Source organism: Lepisosteus oculatus, chromosome 11, assembly GCF_040954835.1.
Source record: "Lepisosteus oculatus isolate fLepOcu1 chromosome 11, fLepOcu1.hap2, whole genome shotgun sequence".
Classification (NCBI taxonomy): domain Eukaryota; kingdom Metazoa; phylum Chordata; class Actinopteri; order Semionotiformes; family Lepisosteidae; genus Lepisosteus; species Lepisosteus oculatus.
In genome coordinates this window covers 31,968,189-31,989,269 of record NC_090706.1, presented here as the reverse complement: position 1 = coordinate 31,989,269, position 21,081 = coordinate 31,968,189, and the positions used below count along the sequence as shown (strand labels likewise).

General features: G+C 37.2%; 2 protein-coding genes and 1 long non-coding RNA gene across 3 annotated transcripts; 2 read left to right on the top strand and 1 right to left on the bottom strand.

Annotated features, from left to right (window-relative positions):
• The first annotated feature begins 2,974 nt into the window (after nt 1-2,974).
• LOC102695074 (soluble guanylate cyclase 88E-like) lies at nt 2,975-9,626 on the top strand. The gene is made up of 10 exons (XM_015349689.2): nt 2,975-3,129; nt 3,735-3,875; nt 4,375-4,514; nt 4,996-5,130; nt 5,310-5,433; nt 6,482-6,601; nt 7,494-7,578; nt 7,784-7,870; nt 8,961-9,078; nt 9,482-9,626. The coding sequence occupies exons 1-10, from the start codon at nt 3,007-3,009 to the stop codon at nt 9,624-9,626; spliced, it is 1,218 nt and encodes a 405-aa protein (XP_015205175.2). The 5' UTR covers nt 2,975-3,006.
• Nucleotides 9,627-9,646: 20 nt separating this feature from the next.
• On the top strand, nt 9,647-13,339 carry LOC138241846 (soluble guanylate cyclase 88E-like). The gene is made up of 7 exons (XM_069195786.1): nt 9,647-9,757; nt 10,043-10,189; nt 10,795-10,941; nt 11,367-11,523; nt 12,026-12,135; nt 12,496-12,585; nt 13,187-13,339. Exons 1-7 carry the CDS (start codon nt 9,647-9,649, stop codon nt 13,337-13,339), a joined length of 915 nt encoding a protein of 304 aa, XP_069051887.1.
• Nucleotides 13,340-17,895: 4,556 nt separating this feature from the next.
• LOC107077683 (uncharacterized) lies at nt 17,896-20,476 on the bottom strand. Its single transcript, XR_001478678.2, has 2 exons — nt 20,234-20,476; nt 17,896-19,044 (listed from the first exon to the last, which is right to left on the bottom strand). It is a non-coding gene; the product is annotated as an uncharacterized lncRNA (long non-coding RNA).
• Between the last annotated feature and the right edge of the window lie 605 nt (nt 20,477-21,081).

Genomic DNA, 21,081 nt, shown 5'->3' with positions numbered 1-21,081 from the left:
TGGTTTTAAAATTCCTTATATCCTTATGTTTTCATCTCAAGTAGTCATGGTATTTCTGTGTAAACTATTTGCATTAGCAAGCTGATTGGTATACATGTATGTATGTATGGTGGGTCATGCATCCCTGTGTTAAGAATAATAATTTTGTTTATGACAAATTTATCAACAGAATAAGCATTCCAACAATTTCCATTCACCATTTATCTTCAATTGCATCTTTCAGATGGAGATTTTAACATAGTTTTCTGCTTGGGCAATGTTTACAAAAGCTATGTTTTTCATATTTTGTAGATTTGATTTAAAAATGACTGCTTATCAAGTACCTCTTAACTGAAAGTTCTATTAGCAGATACATTATTGGTACTCTGTGTAATACTCATTAGGAGCACAAGGCGTTGTGAAATGTTTAAATACAAACAGGCATTTAGTGTGGCTCTTTGTCAGATAATGCCAGTTTTATTAAAGCTTGCAATGATATGCTTTGAGGCTTTTTGACACAAACAGTACTTTTGATGTGTAATGCCCACTCATTGCCCTTTGCCAGTAACATCTGGGCAGATAATTTCCTGAAAGTAGGCATACTGATTGAAATCGTAAAAAACTGTTTTCCACCTGCAATCTCACCTGTCACTTTGAAACCACAGGAGGCTGGAAAACCTATAATCCAGATATTTAGGGGGGAAGTTGAATCTTAAAGGCAAAATTGTTGCTTCTTTTGGATTGAACAGACAAAAATATGTCTTTATTCCAACATTTGAATACATTTTTAAATATTTTTGCTATTTGACTTGATAGACGTTTTCAGATAATTTTGCAGAAAGTAGATATTCTTGACACTCTCTTTGTGAATCCATAGTGAATGAATAAGAGAAGTCAGGCAAACAGACTATTGTTCTGAAGGTTACCTAATTAATACAGGATGTGAGATGAGCAATTACCTTGTTAATATATCATCAATAAACAGTCCCCTTACAGCTTTAATGCTTACACTATTGAACTTGTACCTTAATTAACTGCGTTACTCTTTAGCTGCATTACAAAACCATGCTGGCATATAAAATGATTATGATGAGACAGGTAGCTTGAATTGAATGCAGAAATAACCTTAATGAAAAAAGCAAGCCTTAAAGGTATACTACTGTATTCCATCAGCATTATTTGAAACGAAACTTTCAAATGTTTAGTTTGACAAGAACTGTATACAATCTGTATGCAAACTTCTTAACTACTTCAGAATACAATGTGGAATGTGAATATGTCTCAGAGAAATCGCAGGAATCCCTTCTAGTCAGACATACTGTAGATATCGTCAATGCTTGAGAGGGACGACATCTGTATTTGAAAGCTGACTGGGAGTCTGTTTGTGGCGTACAGTGCTGTAATTGAGCAATATTCTGAGATGAAGGGCCACCAGGCAGTGACAGGTGACAATACCATCTTATCAGCTCTTAGGTGTTTATAAGAGAAATGCCTCTAAAAAGCTTCATTCTGCTTCAGTTGCGATGCACTGTCCAAACTGGTGACAAGAATTCAGCAGCTTGTCTTCCAAAGGTATTTTCTGTTTTTTTTTAATCAGACCAAGAGATGTATTTTATGGTGGTGATTTACAGCATCAGTTTAAAATCATTTGTGGATTAGATTCTCTGAAAGATGCTGAGTATTGCTCATGGGTATTGGGCTTTAATAGTTTTTTGTGGGGGTTTCTACATTTATTTTCATTTTTAAAGAGTGTTCAGATGCTTAATTATTTTCAGACTACCTGACACAGCATGGTTAACAGTAAAAGTTCATTTAGCAGATTTTGACAATTTTAAAACTGTGTCAGGCTGATAGGCCCTGTTAAATAACAGCTGGACTAGAGTCACAGTTTGCAACTGGTCTCTTCTACAGCAGTCTCTGGAAGTGACACTAAGAATTGGGGATTCATTAAAAAGATGAGTATTCTCTTCCCAGGATGCGATTGAGCAAATTGCTGGAACATATTCAGGAGTTTCATGTTGTAGCTGACTGTAGTTCATTCTATAAATACTGGTTTAAATGGAAGTATAAATAAATACAGTATACTATACTATTAATAGTCCTTGGGATGCTACCCTACCAGTTCCTTTCCTTTCCTTTTTAATTTATCAAGGGGATCTATCAGTCTATGAGCCTTTTTCATAGAACCTTATTTTCTCTCACATTAATTTTACCACCTGGTTTTCTAAACTTAATTTGATAAACTCCCAATTTTGTAAAATAAAAAAAAAAGGTTTAAAATGAGTGACTCTGAATTTACAGTAGAATCTTGAAAGATTTGTGGCACTTTTGTGTTTTCTTGCAAGGAAACAATATTACTTAATTTAGCAGGATTGGCCAGGATATAGGCCCTGTAAGTTTTAGGAATAGAAGTTGATAAATTATAATGTCAGTTTTGTTACATTTATAAATCAGGTTTATTTTAAATAAGGGGACAAATATTTAAACTTATTCAAAGCCAACATATTGGGGATTGAGTGTAAGCTTTAAATTAATATTTCTGTTATCCATCCATTCATTATCGGAAAGCTGCTTGTTCCAGGCTGAGCTCATGACAACGTAGAGCCAATCCTGGAAGCACAGATTTCTGTTATCAAATGCTTTTTTTCCACTGCCTTTTCTGTTCTTAAGAAAACATATTCTAAAATTACAAATCTCCCTACAAGACAAAACAAATCTCAAAATCTAGACGATTTCTGCTTAGGTGATATTATTTGTGAGGCTTTGCTGTGGGTTGTGGAATCTGCACACCTCAATTAAAAACTAATATTCAACTGTTACGACCTTTGAGTTACATTTTCCAAATCGTATTTATACCACACTGTCACCTATCACAGTACAAAGCATTTTATGTACCATGAATAAAACTGGGCTAGACATGGGTATGATTCACTTTCTTTTTTTCAATCTGACCAATGCAATTTATATGTTTCTCTTGCAATAGCCTCTTTGGTCGCTCTGCTCTGACATCAACACCAGCAAGCCTCAATGATGTACGGGTTGCTATGTGAGAGTCTGCACGACTTCATTAAAGAATCCTATGGGGATGATGTCTGGAAACTCGTCCGCGAGAGGGCAGATGTCAGACTGCATTCCTTCGTTACACATCAGGTGTCATTTAGGATCAATGCTTTGAGAAGTTAAATAAGAATCTTGGCAGGACTTACTCTACCATATGAGTGAAAGACCAGAATAGAGGAACAAAATAGAGCAAATTAAATCCTGTATTTGCATTCTGACTGATGAAATCACACAGTTTTCCTGGTTATTAAAAGACAATTACCTTATCTAGCTAAATCACTGATGTTTGATGACTCCATTATATGATAGGTACAGATTAGGAGTTAAATATGACTTTCCTTGGTTTGACTGCATTGATAGTCAGTCGTTATACTATTTGTGTATTTCTGGGACTAATTTAATCTTTGTCAGAAGGAAAAAACAACTTACAGTTGTATGTGATCAAAAGATCAAAATTTCTAAGGCTCAAACGGTAGATTGTTTGTTTGATTGGTTGCAGCAAGGCTGATGATTGGTCTTACCAGCATTGCTAAAGGCATCTACTGTATACCTTGCTTACCTGTAACTGATTATGGAAAAATAATATTGGCTTCCAAGGCCGGAACAAACATAACAGGTTATTTGCTTCCTGAGATCTCTGGTCAGAGTCCCTCAAGTGAACATCCTATTGAGAGACTGCGATCCTCCTCTTTCAGGTTTACAGCGAGAGTGTCATTCCTCGCATTGCCAAAGCTGCCAGTGGGGTAACAGGAACCCCCTACAATGAGCTGATGAACTCTTGGGGTGTTTACTTTCTGGGATTTGTAGGGAAGTATGGCTATGACAGAATATTAAAGGTGGGTAGAGGACGTCCAAAGGTAAAATTAAACATAAATCATTATTTAAAAGGGGGACAAATATGCAATTCTTGGACAATCTCCAGTAATCTTTAAAGACAGACCCCTGTTCTTTCTGTTTTTTCAACTTTCTTTTCACACTGACATATTTCCCTTCATGTTCAGGAACAATGTAAGCCTGTCATTCTGAAAAAAGTTTGAATATATATTTTTATAGATATATTTATTATATAATGTATTATGTAATGATATGCCCCACTGATAAACTGGTGATAAGTCACCACCAAGGGAGAAACAGCTGTCTATAGCTGCTTGCTGTGATTTTAAATATGGAATTTGAAGTTGAAAGATGGTTCCCTCTTCCTGGTGTTGTAATATGGCAAGAGTTAATCAATAGTCATACCCATAAATCATAACATCAATAAGAGTCCTCCCTCAGAAATGCTTGTCAGTGTGGCAGGCTGACATGGATTTGAGGTGGAACATCTTTGTGTTACAGGTTCTGGGGCGACACGTCAGAGACTTTGTTAACGGGCTGGACAACCTACACGAATACCTCCGATTCAGCTACCCGAAAGTCCAACCCCCCACCTTTTTCTGTCAGGAAGAATCAGCCACCGGAGTTACTCTGCATTACAGGTCACTGAAAAGAGGGAGAGAAGCTCTGCTTTATCCCATTTTACTGTGGTTTACTGTAATAAAGTTATAGTGCATTACACAACACAGTTTTTTCTTATGAATGCTTTACATCACTGTAATACCTACGTATATGTATTATGAATCACACGCTTAGAATTTGTCGTATTGTTTATTATGATATTGCACTTTTAACAGTTATGCAACATTTTAATTTGCTGATTGAACGCAATGATACAAAAACTGTTTAGATGTGAGTAGGAGGTTTCCTCTTTACAATGGTCCTACTCACCCAACAAAGATGAGCTTTCACAGGCAAAATATGCAAACTATTTGCAAATGAAAGGGTGAGGGAATATGTCCAAAATGTCATGTAATGAACTATGCTAGATTTTCTAGCCTCACAAAATGATGTGAAATAAAGTGTCAAGCGAAGCAGGAATCTAAGAGCCTGTGCTTCTGTGTTGTACTGTGCTGACTGCAGGAGTAAGAGGAAAGGCTACCTGCATTATGCCATGGGCCAGCTGAGGCAGATGGGAAAGCAGTTCTATGACACCGACATCCATGTGGAGGTTCTGAGTGAGCAGCTTGTGGGAGACTACTCCCATGTCACCATGAGGTTCCGTGAGATTTATTTTCACACAAGAGTGCCTGTCATTTTATAAAGCCCATAACAAGATTGCAGATGCATCCTGTAGTGCAAATGCAGCTTTTCGTTAGTTTTGTCAACAGTTTTTAACCAGATACAGAACTCACGCCCAATGTCCATCCTTTTTTGCTTTGCCACTTTGTCCTCAGGTTGAACTTTGATAACTCAGCCTACCGGTATATCCAGAAGGAAGATGAAGAGGAACAGGAGATACTGCCCATCACTAGTGACTTCTTCTTTGAGGTGTTCCCCTTTAACATTGTCTTCAGACAGGTTAGTGCAAGCCTTAATATAGCCAACTGATCCTTGGGTTTCATTATGACCTTCAGAGGCTGCAATTCCAATGTACTTGAAAATACAATAGAGAGTGTATTGTGTATTTCATTGTTTTGAAATGCGCAATCCAACAACACTGTGTGTATTCTATATGTAGTACATCACAGTATTTCTGCAGGTGTACATTAATGGCTTGGATTGAGATTTTGTGATTTAACAGCCTGCCTAAATGTCTTCTTTAAATGTCTATGAATACACTCAAAACACAGAACTGTTAATAATATCCAGATTGATTTGTATGGCTGGAAAAGCTTCATTTGGATTCTGCAACAAATAACATAAAGGAAACATCAGATTAATTTCTCCAAATTCATGATGTTCATTTTCTGCACAGACCTCTAATGTATCCTCTCACTATTTTTCCTCAAACTCTCTTTTATGATTAAGATCATTTGAAAGAGCACGTCTTCATACACATCTTCTAATTTCATTGCAGTGTCTTTGATTTTCTTTCTAACCTGGTAATGTAACCAGCTATATCTGTATATAGAAGTTTGCTTTTATATTAAGTTATCTATGCTTACTTAAGAAATAAAAGCAAATAAAGCAATGTCAGTTACATCTTTAAAGACAGGAAAAAATGACATAAATGAAAACTAAAAGCACATCTGTTCTGTGAATAGTTATAGCTTTCACCTGCTCATTAGCAACATTTTCTAATTTAGTGGGAGTGTAATGTGACAGTAACACATTGATTTGTTCCAAGAAGTTAATCAATGCATTTTGTGTGATGCGCAAACTTCTAATATCTCGGTTCTGGCAGCCTCATCAGTTAAGACAGATACAGCTATATCTGTGACTATTTGCTCTTTACTTTTTATAATTAACCTGCTGCTAATGTTTACCAGCTTCTGGAAAAAATATATAAATTATGTTTAAATCGGTAAGGGCCACTAAAATATTAACCAAAAAATCCTCTAAAGCAGGTAGGTACATCATGTATGGATTTCAGAAGCTGTTTAACCACATTTTTTTGTTTCTCTAGGATATGGTTGTTCATAATGTAGGCTCAGGCCTGGCCACTGTTTTCCCAGATTTGGATGGAAAAAAGATTAATGATGCCTTTCTGCTGGCCCGGCCCTTGGTGGAGTTCACCTGGAACATGGTTTGTCAATGTCCTGACTCTATACCTTTGAAATCTTACATCTGTTCCACATAGGCCTGATTCAAATTTTTAATGCACTATTTGCAGTTGGCATTACAATTGAATGAAATAATTCCATTTCATGTACATTATGTATATGATTCTAATAAGTCTGGTAAGGTATGAGCACAAAACAGGACATACTGTAGGATATCTGCTACTCATAGAAGCCTTTTCTCTCCATATTACAAATGAACATCAGGATGATAACAATGTAATTGTGCTGTGTTCTGCATTCAATGTTATCATATGAGTCAGAAAGTAGTTTATTTTGAAATTCAATTTATTTTTATGTATGTAATTAAGTATTTAAGATTAAGTACAGTAGGTTATCATTTCTGATGCACTATGAGGTGAATAGAAGCAAAATCATAGAGAAAATCACTTTATCTATATCAACCCTATCTTTAAATCTGTTGAACTGTTGAACCTGCACTGTATTATGACTCTTCATCACAAAAAAAGTGATCAAAGTATTGTGAGCTATGACTGTATTATTTTTATGATTACAATGACAGAACAAAAAATGCTTATCATCCTACTTTAAGCCATCTACCTTGAAACCTCTTGTAACCAGATAACCACTAGAGGGAGTTGGACTTCACAAAAATGAAAGCTAAACTTGTGAACTAGGCCATCAAAAATACAAGAATATTTTTCTTGTATGCGTATTGTTCCTGATACGTTCCCACTTTATATATTTTGTGTAAATATAAATGTTCTGTGATCATTGATGTAATATCAATTGTCCATTTTTAGTAAACACAAGTAGCGACAAAATGTTCACTGTATGGGTACTTCTTTAAATGCTTTGTACTTTCAATGAACAAATCTTCAATTCTGTGTGTTGTAGATTATTTCACACCCAAACAACCTGTTCGAGATCATGTCAAAGGAACCAGTAAAGAGAGAGAGGAACCTGCACAATCGAGTTCAGAGTAATGCCCATTTTTATTGACAGTAGATTCCCTTTTTTCTGATTTACATTCCCTTCTCTCTGTCCTTTTCATTTCTTTCATTTGCTTTGTTATGCAACAATTTCAGATTCTCAAAGCATGTTTTATTGATTTTATAATGGAAAGGATTAGACATTCATAATGCGGTGCTGACCTGTGAGATGACATTTTTGTCTTCTTTCCACAGACTCTGATTATGAGAATGCTAATCGATCTGCTGATGTTGATGTGGAGCTTATGGCATTTCAGTCAATTATTGGAGATGATTACAAAGGTATATTGGCTTCCTCACGTTACATACTTGCAGAAGCCATTAAAAAAATAAGAAGGTCTTACACAGGTCTGGTCAAACGAATTTCGAAGTCATATGCCTCAGAGGTCAATGAATGATTAGTAGAGAATGTTATGTTGAAAAGTGTTAACAGTGTTTAATCCAGGTTTTAACCTTTTATGACTAAACAAGAATCTTTTCTATCAACCTCAAGCTCCCAAAACGCAGTTGAGCATAGCTGACACATAAGAGAGAGTGAGCATAGAAAAAAAATCAAGCTTGCATCTATCATAGAACAAGGAGTGTGTACTCCCAGATAAATGATGTACTCTGGACCAAGCAGATGGATAATATAAACTTGAACCACTGATTGGCTCTGAGATGAAACTGCTCTTCTCAGTTTAGCTTATAAGTTGTAGGGCTAGGGCAGCAGCAATTCACATCCCTGTCTCGCAGGTCTGGAGCCCTGGGTTCAATTTCTAGGATGCTATGTGCATGGAGTTTGTATGTTCTCCTCATGTTTGTGTGGGTTGTCTCTGGATGTTCCGGTTTCCACACATAGTCCATAAACATGCTGGCAGGTTGATTGGCTTCTGGGAGTGTGTGTTTGTGTCTGTGTGCCCTGTGATGGACTGGTGTCCCCTCTCCGGTGTATCCTGCCTTGTGACCGTTGCTTGCTGGGATAGGCTCCAGCTCCCCCTTGACCCTGAATTGGATAAAGTGGTTAGAATATGGGTGGATAATAGGGCTAATATATTTTGAAGAACACCAGAAGAGTATCATTTAATTCATGGAAAGCAGAAGTGCATTCATATTTAGTTATTCCAAAATATTGTATTGTATATAATATGTTATAAGTATATTATTTCTCAGTTATATGTGTAATTGAGAAGAAGAGGGGAGAGCTGCCTTCTGCAAAGACACAAACTGTTAGGCTTTAAAAAAGGGAATTGAGAAAAGAAATACCATGAGCTATCCTAGCTTTCTAGTCTGATTCGCAGCTGATGAAATAGTTCATTGATGCAGGACATGAAAGGGCAGAGAGAAATACTGCAGCAGTTTGATTCAGGTCTTGGTGATAATCTTCCCCCAGACGGAAACAGCTCGAACGCCATGGAGAGCTGGGGAGATGGGAGCCGCTGCTTGAAGCTGAAGGGGCAGATGAGATACATGCCTGAGTGGGAGTCCATTATCTTTCTGGGCACACCTGTGTAAGAACCAGACACTTAAGAGTCCTTTCCTGTCCCCTCTGAGAAGCCTCTGCACACCATCCAAGCCCATCAATATTGCATTGCCTTCCGGTCTTAACCTTTCCCCTAGGGACTTCCCCTGTCAACATCAGACTCGTCTTTGCGGACGTGTGGAGAAAAGAAGCTTTTGCGAATGTTTTACCTTCTGTAAATGCTGCACATTTCGGATGTAAAAATATTCAGTGGGAATGCATTTCACATAGCTTTTCTTTTCTGAACACAGACAGGAGTAAGAGCACTGACTTGTTACCCCTGTCTTTATTTGTTTAGAATGTATAATTGCTTATCAGCACCTAATTTTCTGTCCAGGTGTTAGTGTAAATGTGTACCCATGTATTACCACATCTATTTCCCACTGTTCTAGGATGGAGAGCTTGAGTGCCATGTTTAAGACTGGATTGTACATAAATGACCTGAGCATGCACGACTCCAGCCGAGATCTTGTTCTAGCAGGAACGCAACAGTCCGAAGAGCTAAAAAGAGCCCTTATACAGGTAAATTGGCCATAGACGGCAAAAGGTTGAGTGCCATGTTTAAGACTGGATTGTACATAAATGACCTGAGCATGCACGACTCCAGCCGAGATCTTGTTCTAGCAGGAACGCAACAGTCCGAAGAGCTAAAAAGAGCCCTTATACAGGTAAATTGGCCATAGACGGTTTCAAGGTTTGACTTTCCTTGAAAGCTGCTCTTTAAATTTACTAAAGAGTCAAACGTTTTCAAATGAGTTTTAGATGCATGTGTTGATTTTAATTCCTCCAAACTGTAAATAGACAACTGCCAGATGTGCATTGTCACATGACATTGTCCAAAGCCCAGATGTGACCTCAATGCACAGCTTTGAGCATGCTGGACGAATGCTGTTGTCTATGCTACACAAACCGTACTGTCTGGAAGTGCAAACATGCTGTGCATTCGGCTTTAGGAGCAAAAAAAGTCCAGTAAATTGGAGGAGAGCATGAAGATGCTGGACTATGAGATGAAGAAGACGGATGATTTGCTCTACAGAATGATCCCCAAGCCAGTTGCCAAGCGGCTACGCAAAGGAGAGCCAGCTGTCAACACTTGTGAGGTCAGGCAACGCAGGGGCACCAGGTTCTGGGGTTACCCATGCAAATATTAAATTGACCAAATTAAGAACAGGCCTGGGCCTAAGAAATGAAGCTATTTAGATCTCAGATTCAGAGAGAAAGTAAACATGCTATGGTCGCTGAGTGGAGGTTAGCACATCTTCCCTCTACATTAATTAAGGAGGAATTTCCATATATTCTGTATTATATACGCTCTTTTATTTGGGTGGAATCCATTTTTGAACACCAAAACTTTATGTCTGCAAAAACATAATACAGCGTTTGTAAAAGGCAATTGGAGGCAGGATGGGAAAGTGAACAAGAATAATTAGAATGTATGTGATTATAGCTGTTTGAATGAATCCTGAATAAATCAAGTCAGTCATAAGGCCCCCATTTAAGAAAAGAGGAAAATCAAAGTTGCTTTATACAACAACAATCTTGATCATTCACAATCATATTTTTTTGAGTCACAGAATAAAAGCTTTTGATCTTCTTTCACTGTGGTTTCGACACACAAAGTCCCTTGCTACTACGACGGGGATATGAGCAAGGGAGTGAGGGACTGCTCAAAAGGGTAGACACCTCTCTCTGCTGTGGCCCCCAGGTGTTTCCAGATGTGACCATCCTCTTCAGTGATGTCGTGGGCTTCACTCGCATCTGCAGCCACATTACTCCCATGCAGGTTGTGTCAATGCTGAACACCATGTACACACTCTTCGACACCCTCAGCGAGAAGCACAGGGTCTTCAAGGTGAGCAGCTGGTTTGCTCCTATTCAGGGCTACCCAGTGATACGGAGAATGGAGGGTCAGCACTCCATTCACAAAGAAACTTGAGCCTTGTAATAAACCAGCATCTGTAGACAGGGCAATAAAGCTATTTATTCATACTTAAAAAAACTGTGGGAAATAGAAGCCTGTTTAGTATTACAAAATAAATATATAGTATTGTATTTGTTTTTGTATTTTATTGTCAATCTGGATGATGGATGCCTAGAAACAATCAATGATACCTATTAACATAATACGTATTTATGCGTTTGATTATAATACGAATGCATTTTTTTATACTTTTGTTGAAAAATAAGACAATTCTCAATTAAAGGGAAATGCCAACAGTATCAGCAATGCATAAAAGTCTGTGAAGGCTTGAAGACTGCTATTGTCTCCTTCCTCAGGTAGAGACCATAGGAGATGCATACATGGTGGTGGCTGGTGCGCCTGAGAAAACCAAGTATCATGCCCATAATATCTGTGACATGGCCCTGGATATGGTGCGCTCCATCGACCACCTGAAGGACCCCTCCACTGGGAACAACATCCAGATCCGCGTTGGTGAGGGCAGAGATGCAGATTCTACACTTTACTGCAGACAATACCTCTTCCACAGTGAAAAAAACGAATATGTGCTTATGAAGCTAGGTTGCTAGATAAGAACCTAGATATATAATACAATGTTTTAGGTGTGTATTATTATCGCTATATACAGTATACAGTATATATGAAGTACATTTATTTAGCATGCCACATTCCTTTTAATTTGGTGCTGACTAATTCCCATAATCAATAAATATAGTAGAGTTTACCAGGTGCACAGTCTCTCTGCTCCTTATGTTTTGGTTTGTTATTAAATAAATAATTTTGGACTAGAGAGACAGCGCACACGGTCGATTAATCTATTTTCATTGGTTTTGTTTTTACCGCACAGCACCGCTGTAAATCTTTGGGTACTGTATGTGTTGTTTTTCTCTCCTTCTTTTTGCCTTTTACAACCTCATGAGGAAAAACTCATCAGGACTTTCGTCAGGAAAATCCCAATGTTTGTTTTTCATTTTAGGAATCCATTCTGGGATGGTGGTGGCCGGAGTGGTGGGACACAAGATGCCACGCTACGGTCTCTATGGAGACACAGTCCACACAGCCTCTGCCATGGAGAGTAATGGGAAGGTATGTACAATAGCGGAAGAGTTACAATTCTCCAATGATGCTGTACAAGAGAGGTAGAGTCTCACATTGCATGATTAAAGTGCCATAAAGCAGAGGCAACTGTTGTAACTGCAAGCATAAAATACTTATCTTAGATTCATCTAAGAAAAAGGACCTTTCGCAATAAAATATTGATCTTTTTCTGATAACTGTGAATTATTGTTGTGAGCCTAGCTTCTTTCATCTATTCCGCTGAGAGTCTGTGACCTCTTGTCATTAATTGATTTATTTGATGAGTATTAATATATATTCTAAGAAAAAATGTTTTTATTAAACAATTGAATTGACTGTTTTGTCTTCAATCTTTTGCTCTTGGTGTAGGAAATGCATATCCAGTTAAGCAGTGCCACCTATGAACACCTCAAGGGAAGTCATTTTATTTTTGAGAGGAGAGGCACTATCACTATTAAGGTACTGTACCTTTTCATTACCATGTAGTGCCTGAGATAATAAGGTATTCTTGACTTTGATTTTTTTTCTTAATCACAGACAATTTTCTTTTATTTAGTTTTTCTTAAGACATCAGAGTAGAACATAACAGAATATAACATTACCTACTTTGCTACTCTGGGTTTCTAGGTTCAGTTCTTGACTGAGACACCTCATCTGTAGATGATCCCTGTGTATGTTTTATACAGCTTCTTTGTCTTTCTTGAACCTTCTAGAGATACTCCTTCAAGGTTAATAGGTGCCTCAGACCTTATATTTGAATTGCTTTTGCAAATAAGGGTTGAGTACTGTACACTATCAGTGAGAACAAATAAAGATACCATTAAATAAAAGGCTTTTTGTCATTCTATTTAAAGGTGAGAGTGGTTACAGTCTGATGCAGTCAAAGAAAGTTACAGTGAGCATTGTACTTAAGAGAAATTGCCTTAATTCTTAATGTAAATACTGTATGTGCCAAAGCCTAAAAAATCAGAAGTTTAATGCAGCTTTTATTGAATCGATTTGGAGGAGTTAAAAATTATTTCACTATTCACAAAGTGAACCATTATTTCCTTCTGTTCAGGGCAATGTTGAAATTGAGACTTACTGGCTAAAGGGGAAGAGAGACAAAGATGGTAATGCCCAGGCCGCTTGCCCACAGTTTGAAACTCAGACCATCAGCAAGGCCACCATCTCCCCACCAGACTCCCCCATCGATGAGGATGAATTGGTATGACCCTTCATGAAGTCTTTAATCAGTTACCCCCTTTTATCTTTACTACATTCTACTGCAATGACAGTGTGTGGCGTTTGGGTTGTTTCTAAAAATCTGTAATTATGTTCTATTGATCAGGTAATACTGCAACTGGACTGCAATAATAATTAAACATTGTTATCATCGCTGCAGGTCTTTCCTTCAGTGGCAGGAGATGACGAGGATGATGTGAAGTCCCTTCGATCCCATCGGATTAAAATGGAGGTCTCAGGGAACTCACTAGAAGAGTCTATAGAGGAGTGTGGTGTGGAGGAAACATCTGTGAGTAAGGTAAGGTGTATGCTGATGGAAGACTAGAGATCTTTCAACACTCAGGGCTGGATATATTCTGATTAATTGATAATTTGAACATTTTTTCAACAAATGTTGAATGTTATATTTTATAGGTTGTGCAATCAAAACTTTCCACATAATCTCTCACTTCGGTTTTCAGATTTTATGTACTGCTGCTGTTCCTCTAGGAAAAGAAAATCACCTTGGAAAAGTTACTTGCAAGAGGTCAAGTACGAATTTGAAAATGCTGATAACAAAACCTAAATGCCATCCTACGTGTGATATTCAGTTACATTTCACTATATTTAAGACAACACCCTAGTGCTATGGGAGTACTTTGTGTGGAACACAGTATATGAAATAATTGATCCTTTTATTAGTGTTATGTTGTTTCAACCAGCAGAGCAGCACATTTTAAAGGGTTCAGAAAAGGCATCATCTTAATTTGAAGGATTTTGTCACTTGTTTTATTACTTCTTAATGAACATCAATTAACAAATGTTTGTGCTTCACACAAGAAAAGAAAAAAAGCATTACAATCATTAACCTTTACCTTTTAATTATAATATTCATCACTATTCCCATAAAGAAGATCAAATGATGGTCATTCCTTTTTTATGCAAATCCTTCTTTCCCACAGTCTCACTATAAGGACTCACTTCTGGATAATGGTCTTCAGGATGTACACCATGAACTGGACTCCCCAGAGTTCAATGGGAAAGATTCTATCATCGAATCTCCTGACTGCTCCTCAGACTCCCGCAGGTCACAGAAGAGTGTCCTGTGCTCTGTGTGTTGATAAAAGAAACCCTGCACTGTGTCTTTCCTGTTCTATGGAGTTCAGGTCAATAAGACCTTCCCCAAAAGATGAGCTACTAACATAGGTGGTATGTAAAACGTTGTAGAAGAGTGGGTTATTTTTTAATTACTTATCTATGTATTTTCATCTGGAAAATAATACATTTTTATATATATTCAGCTTTTGTTGTTTTCTAACATAATCTTTCATTAAGTTTTTAGTCGGAGACTAGCTGCTATTTGAACCAATGTAATCATATGTTGACTTGTTAAATACTTGTTGCACGTTCTTGGAAATTAAAGACAAATTTTGGTCTGAATACTTTAGAAAATAAAAAAAATACCCAATATAACATTCCACTGATTTGTCACAACATTAGATGAAAGTTGTTATTCATGTTTTTTGTTTATTGTTCCAAGAGCCACATATTGTTGAAAAAAAGAACTGAAGTGGTTTATTGAAAAACTATAAAGCATTTAACATAGATACAGGCAGAGCCCATACTGTAAATACTTTGAAGACGGACTTTTTCCCCACATGTCTTGGTAATATCTTTGGCTCTTGACTGAGTTTTGCAATGTGAAAAGGCTTCTGATAATATTGATGTGTGGTAAGGGAAAAAGCTTACAGTTAGGAACATAATCACAATAAATGATTCTTGATTTGTTCTTCTCGATTTTGTTTTAATTTCACCCATACTAACATTCTTTTCAGGGTGGGTGGTCAATTTCCTAATGAGCAGTGAATAACAAGACAAAAGAATAGAGTGACCCACCAGGTTCCCAGAATAAACATAAATCTTAAAGCCAGCTCCAATCAATGTCCACAATCAAATATGAAAGAATGACTGTAGGCTTTTCTATAGAAACAAATCCACCTCACCATGCTGGTGGTGTAATATATTGTTACAAATAGGGAGTTACGAAAATAGAGAAAAGCAGAAATAGATGGAGCAAGTTAATAATAATTAAAATGATGATAGCCTCAAAATGGTCAAATATATGCCAAGATTTTACCTGAGCAGTTGGTATAATTTGAGGTGTCTGAGATCTTTGTTCTCTGACACAACTTTGGCAGTAATAAATCAAGCACACTGGGTTAAAGAAATGTTTATTAACAGTGACAATAACATACACTAAGAACACACAAAACTAATTACAAGTTACCTTACTAACAGACAAGGTGTCCTAGAGGCCTCCATCCTGACCAACCCCTGACCCATCACCCCAGACTGCTGCTATTTAAAATCCCACTGTATGTAACACCTTTACAGGCCAACAAGAGAGATCAACTTGTCTTCTAAATACAACAGGGATCAACCTACATTTAAATCTCTCTCTATAAACCTGGATGCTACAACGTGAATGGGAATCCTACTTCTCTATTTTAAAAAGGTATTTATCTGAAGAAAAGCATTCTGTTTTGTTTTTGGAAGAGTCCATAGATCAAAAACGTAATAAGGGAGTGTAGCCCAGACGAGTATGAAGGAGGATAGTGTCAGGGCCGAAGGGAATGAACACTTTCCACCCTCTAATCTACTAGAATAATCACAGACAAAGGCTACTGGACTACAGAGCAGCAACCTCCATTTAGTTGTATTAAAAGTACTGATTTTTTCACTATACAGCCCATAAGGCCTCCTCTTGTTAAACTTAAGCTAATTAAATAAGAATGAATAGTAAAGCATTACTGTAATTAATTCAGGCTCTCCCAAAGAGAAGCATGTAAAAAGTCAATAATTCTGATAAATAGTCAGAAGCATTTATCAGATTACAGGGATTGTAACAGGAATTTAGATGCTTTAAGTATCTTGAATATGCAATCTTAGTCCTATCACAGTCCTATTTGGTGCTTCTTTACAGAATTATAACTACTGTCTGATATTTCAAATCCCTAAGGGACCTTTGCCTACACATAGGACACTTCTACTAAAATAGCGTTCATGTTATGTAAGATAGAACTCCAATTCTACTACCTAGGAATGGACTAAAAGTTCAAAGGACTTCTCTTCATCTATATATGAAGTTTATTGCAGCTTTTAAGAAGGCTAAGGACAATATCACAAAGTATCAGTGTAGCCAGTTTGGTATGCGGTTTCAGAGTCCTAAGACATTCTTCCTAAATTTGGGAATTTATGTATGTCTGCTTCCTCTGTATTTTTAATGAACATTTTTAATTCATTTTCTGTACATTTCTTCACATTTCTTCACCGGTTGAAGAAGTAGAATCTGCCAATGGATATGCATTAGAAAGTGAAGTCGATTTATGCTTTGTGTTATTTGCAACAGCCATTTCAGGAAACATTGTTTATACTTTTATAATCCAAGACAGCCGTATCAAATTAAGAGCTAAAATGGTATCAACAGACCCCTTCCATCCGGCGAACACCTTTTTTAAACTTTCAAAGTACATTAGTTCTGCTCAGTTCTGAAGTAGTACCTATCTAGAGGCCACTAGGCAGCTCAATATGCTGCATGTGAAAGTGTAATATGTGTTTTTGTGTAATTTAATCTAGACCTACACTACAGCAAATTCCAATCATCTTTGTTGACATAGCAACAAAGTATAGAATTTAACTAAAGTTTCTGAGCCGTTTCAATGTAATTTCCAAATTAGTCAAACTCATAAAAGGCACAGTGTAATGTAGAGGCGTGTATTTTCATGAAAGACATTGATATCAATCAGTGTATGGTCATGTCCCAATCCATTTTTTTCACCACATTTTAAGTAAATATTTTTATGAACAGGAGTTAATTGACTAAATTAATTAGTTCAAACTTTTTAGTTCATTTTTTAGTAATCAATTAAAAAATACAGTTTTGCTTAAATCATATTTTCTGCTTATATTTACAATAGCAATTCATTCAGTTTCTTGTGGCATTGAATCTGGTATTATTTGAACATCTTGGGCACTGTTCGTAATTTTTAATTTAGGTACGCTAACCTGATAGACTCTGCTACATATTCCTCTTAGACTGGTGTTTTATCCATGGACAGACACAGTCCTATTTCTTGAGAGTCACACTGTCTTCTGAATTTAGTTCAACCTGAGCTTTGACTTGAACATTCAGTTATGGATTTAACACTAATGCAGTGGACTGGAAGGGTAAGTTTGCCCATCAGAACTGTATAAGATATATAGGTGTGGGTTCCAGAATATGAGTGAAATAGAAACGTTCTGCCACGTTTGTCCTGTTCACTAGCTGAATTGATTCACTTTCCAACAGTCTGTAGCTCCTGTCAGTGTATTCAAGAGGCATGCATCTCCCCTGATTGAGGTCGATAGATGGCCAAGAAGGAGGGTGGACTGCTGTTGAAAACACAGTCAATATCCCTCTATCATGGCAAAGATCTGTAACCAATGCTTACCAATTGCCTAGATGGAGCACTGGAGGTGATAAATCAGGAGTACTATGCCATTTAATGAACACTAAGAACCACAACAGAAAAAAAAAACAAAGATTTATTTTTTAGATGCCTTACATACTGCACATACAGTGTTGAGAAGATTTTCCACCAAGTGCAAGTTCAAGGTGTATTATCTTCGCTTCAGTGCAAAAACAAAGCAGAGGTTGATGGTGAATAATTCACTCCTGTATTAAAGTAAATGTTCCGGAAGCACTGCACATTCAATCTCGAACATGCCAAACTCTCCTGCAGGCATAAATCAATATATCATCAGTGTAACCAGCACAAGTCTACAAAATAAATAGAGCCCTCTAGTGGACTATTCCATGTATTTCTGAGTATTTACAAATCCCATTAACAATCTACCACACAAGGGAAAACGATAGAGAAGATTACTAGAAAAACAAGGTACAATAATGGCGAGAACAAATATTCTATTGTAGTGAGTGTAATCCAAGTCCTACTATCAAGTGTTTCTATCAATTGATCAACAATACACAGCTCTGCTTTTGATTTGTGATAGCAATTTACAAAACACAATCCCATTGGTCACATGTGAGCTAACCTTGAGTAATGCTTGTGAATCTCATACAAATTATGTGACAGGACAAGAGTGGTCAAAAATTCATTATATTCCTTATACAGCAAAATTAGCAATACAATTATTTGACTGCAAAGAAACAACTAGGTGACAGCTGCTTTGACTTCTGGTCTTCCTGTAATCTACAGTGCTTTTTTTACTACTAGGTCCTCTAATTTGAGCTTTTTTCTTATTCGTAGATGCATTATTTCAGATAGAGTTGACCACAGACAGAGAGGAGCTCCTACGGTAAGTAGCATCTTCACGTTCCAAGTTGCACTTGGCCTGAGACTGACCCTCTTTTGGCACGGGAGCAATGGTGCAGTGGAAACAGAAGGCGTAGAAAAAGGCCACCAAGAGGAGAAAGCAGACGACGCAGAAAATGATGACGATGATTATGGTGTGTACTCTCATGTGGGTCTCCTCCACAGGCGGGTCTAAGGAATCGATGTGAGTGGTGGTGTCGGGAGACCCTAAAGTTGCTGCGTTAAAAATGGGGAAATCAGTCATGATGAGGACTCTTTCGGAATTCCAACACACTTTTCTTGTTCCAAACAGTGAGAATGTACCATGTGACCACAAACACAAGATGTACTCCTTGTTTGCCTGCAAAGGAAAAAAAAACAATCATTACTGTTCAGCTTTGCAAGTAGTGAAGGAGTCAAACATAATTGACTTCCTTTTTAATCACTCTTCATAGTTTCATTCTGTAAATGATTGTAAACTTGCTACTTTTTTTACATTGCCAATTCATTTCGAACTACTTCTAATTGAGGGTCACAGGGGAGCCGGAGCCCAGGCAACAGGCACAAGGCAGAGTACACCCTGGATAAGAAACCAGTCTATAACAGGGTAGACACACACTCGCATCTGGGGACAATTTTCCTGGAAGCTGATTAATCTACCAGTGTGTTTTTGGACTGTGGGAGGAAACCCACACAAACATGGGGGGACTCCATGAAGGTAACACTCCAGGTCCAGAACTGAACCAACAGCCCCAGCACTGTGAGACAACAATGCTAGCCACTGCACTACTGTGTTGCCATGAATACATTGCCTTTTGTAATTTATTGACCACAGGCGATGGACATTGAAGTGCATTAACACAAAAGAGTCAGTAAAATTACAGGGAAAAAACGTGACGAAGTGGACTTGCATCCAAAGTCGAAGATAATCCTACCCTTTCCACATTCTTTCCTAAATTAGGACAATTAACTAAACAACACTTACTACACTAATAATGGTAAATCACATTGAACGTCTTAATCCTGTGAACAAATTGAGCAAAGTGTAGTAGGAAACATAGAGTCGGTAAAGCCTCTAAGAAATAGGACATTCAAGCAATTTAGTAATACAAACAGTTCAAATAAAGAAAATAAAATAGTTCTACTGTTGTTTACTTCCGATAAAATGATCTCTCAACTGTCAATGCGATGTGGTGACTTCATAACTATTTTTAAATATGCAATTCATTTTTACATATTAACAGATATTTTTATTGTATTCCTGTATTTGTTTTAGAAGAATAACATAGAAAAAGCTGTATCATCTGTTAAAGCTCTTTCATTTATTTAATTTGTTATTAAAGCCCAGGGGAAAACTACCTCGAACTAGCAGAACTTTGACTTATCTCAAACGCTGAGTTGAAATGACATTTTTCTGAAAGCCTCATTGCAAATTTTTGACAGAATCCCACAGGTCAATGTAGAATTGCAGATATTAAATTATTTCTTAATAAGGCATGAAATCAATGGTTTGATGTTGATTTGTTTGAACAGGGGTTTGGTTTACTTACCTATACTTCTCACATGTGAGTTCTTTTCCTCTTGCAGCTTCAGGAAATGCTGTATCAGTCGTATTGAGAGACACACATCACTGGCTCACTTGTCTTCAGGTTGAGAGCATTCTCTCCTTCACACTAGCTTCCAGGTTTCCGAATGACAGACCCTCTTTATCGCAGCAAGTAGCCAGTATCACCGTCAGTTTCTCATCTCCAGTAGGAGTGGTAGAGAAAGAAGAAAAAAAAATGAAAAGAACTTCACCTAAAAAGGGAATGTTTCCATGACAACCACAGCGGAGAGACAGAGAAGAGAAGCACTGATTCTATGACATCAAGTCTGAGTAACATCACAGGTCAATGGGATGGGAAAAAAGAGGACATTACAAGGTCTGTTTTTCCTTTCATCTACCCAAATAAAATGTCTGAAAGGCTGTCTGTCAAAACAGGTACAACATCAAATGTTACTCAGTCTGACACTTTCCCTACACAAAGGAGATTTTTAGTGCTGACAATGCCATCTTTAATAAATGCCCTTTAACAACAAAGATTTAATCTGAAAGCACTCTACATATTAACTTGCAGTACAATTTTTAGATTGTTTTTTCATATGATCTTGGAGGAGAGATGCCCTTATAGCAACCCATAAAGAACTGATTCTGCCACTGTGGTGTTCTGTGTATGTATTATGTTAGCATTCTACAATGTTTAGCTTAATCGTAATTTTCTGACAGAATTGCAAAGGTCAGAGAGGAGTTATTTATTTTAATGTATTTCTTGATAAGGAATGAAAACCTTTAATAATTAAAGTGTCTTAGGTTAATTCTTTGTGTTGCCCACTATATTCATACACGGTTCTTGGTTAA

What these genes read in the sequence shown, in the direction of transcription:
- LOC102695074 (XM_015349689.2), top strand. Translation starts at nt 3,007, where the DNA reads ATGATGTACGGGTTGCTATGTGAGAGTCTGCACGACTTCATTAAAGAA. An exon ending in GGAGTTACTCTGCATTACAG is followed by an intron (nt 4,515 to 4,995) that starts GTCACTGAAAAG and finishes TGCTGACTGCAG; the next exon opens with GAGTAAGAGGAAAGGCTACC. An exon ending in ATCTTTCTGGGCACACCTGT is followed by an intron (nt 9,079 to 9,481) that starts GTAAGAACCAGA and finishes CCACTGTTCTAG; the next exon opens with GATGGAGAGCTTGAGTGCCA.
- LOC138241846 (XM_069195786.1), top strand. Translation starts at nt 9,647, where the DNA reads ATGTTTAAGACTGGATTGTACATAAATGACCTGAGCATGCACGACTCC. An exon ending in CAGCTGTCAACACTTGTGAG is followed by an intron (nt 10,190 to 10,794) that starts GTCAGGCAACGC and finishes TGTGGCCCCCAG; the next exon opens with GTGTTTCCAGATGTGACCAT. An exon ending in GAGGCACTATCACTATTAAG is followed by an intron (nt 12,586 to 13,186) that starts GTACTGTACCTT and finishes CCTTCTGTTCAG; the next exon opens with GGCAATGTTGAAATTGAGAC.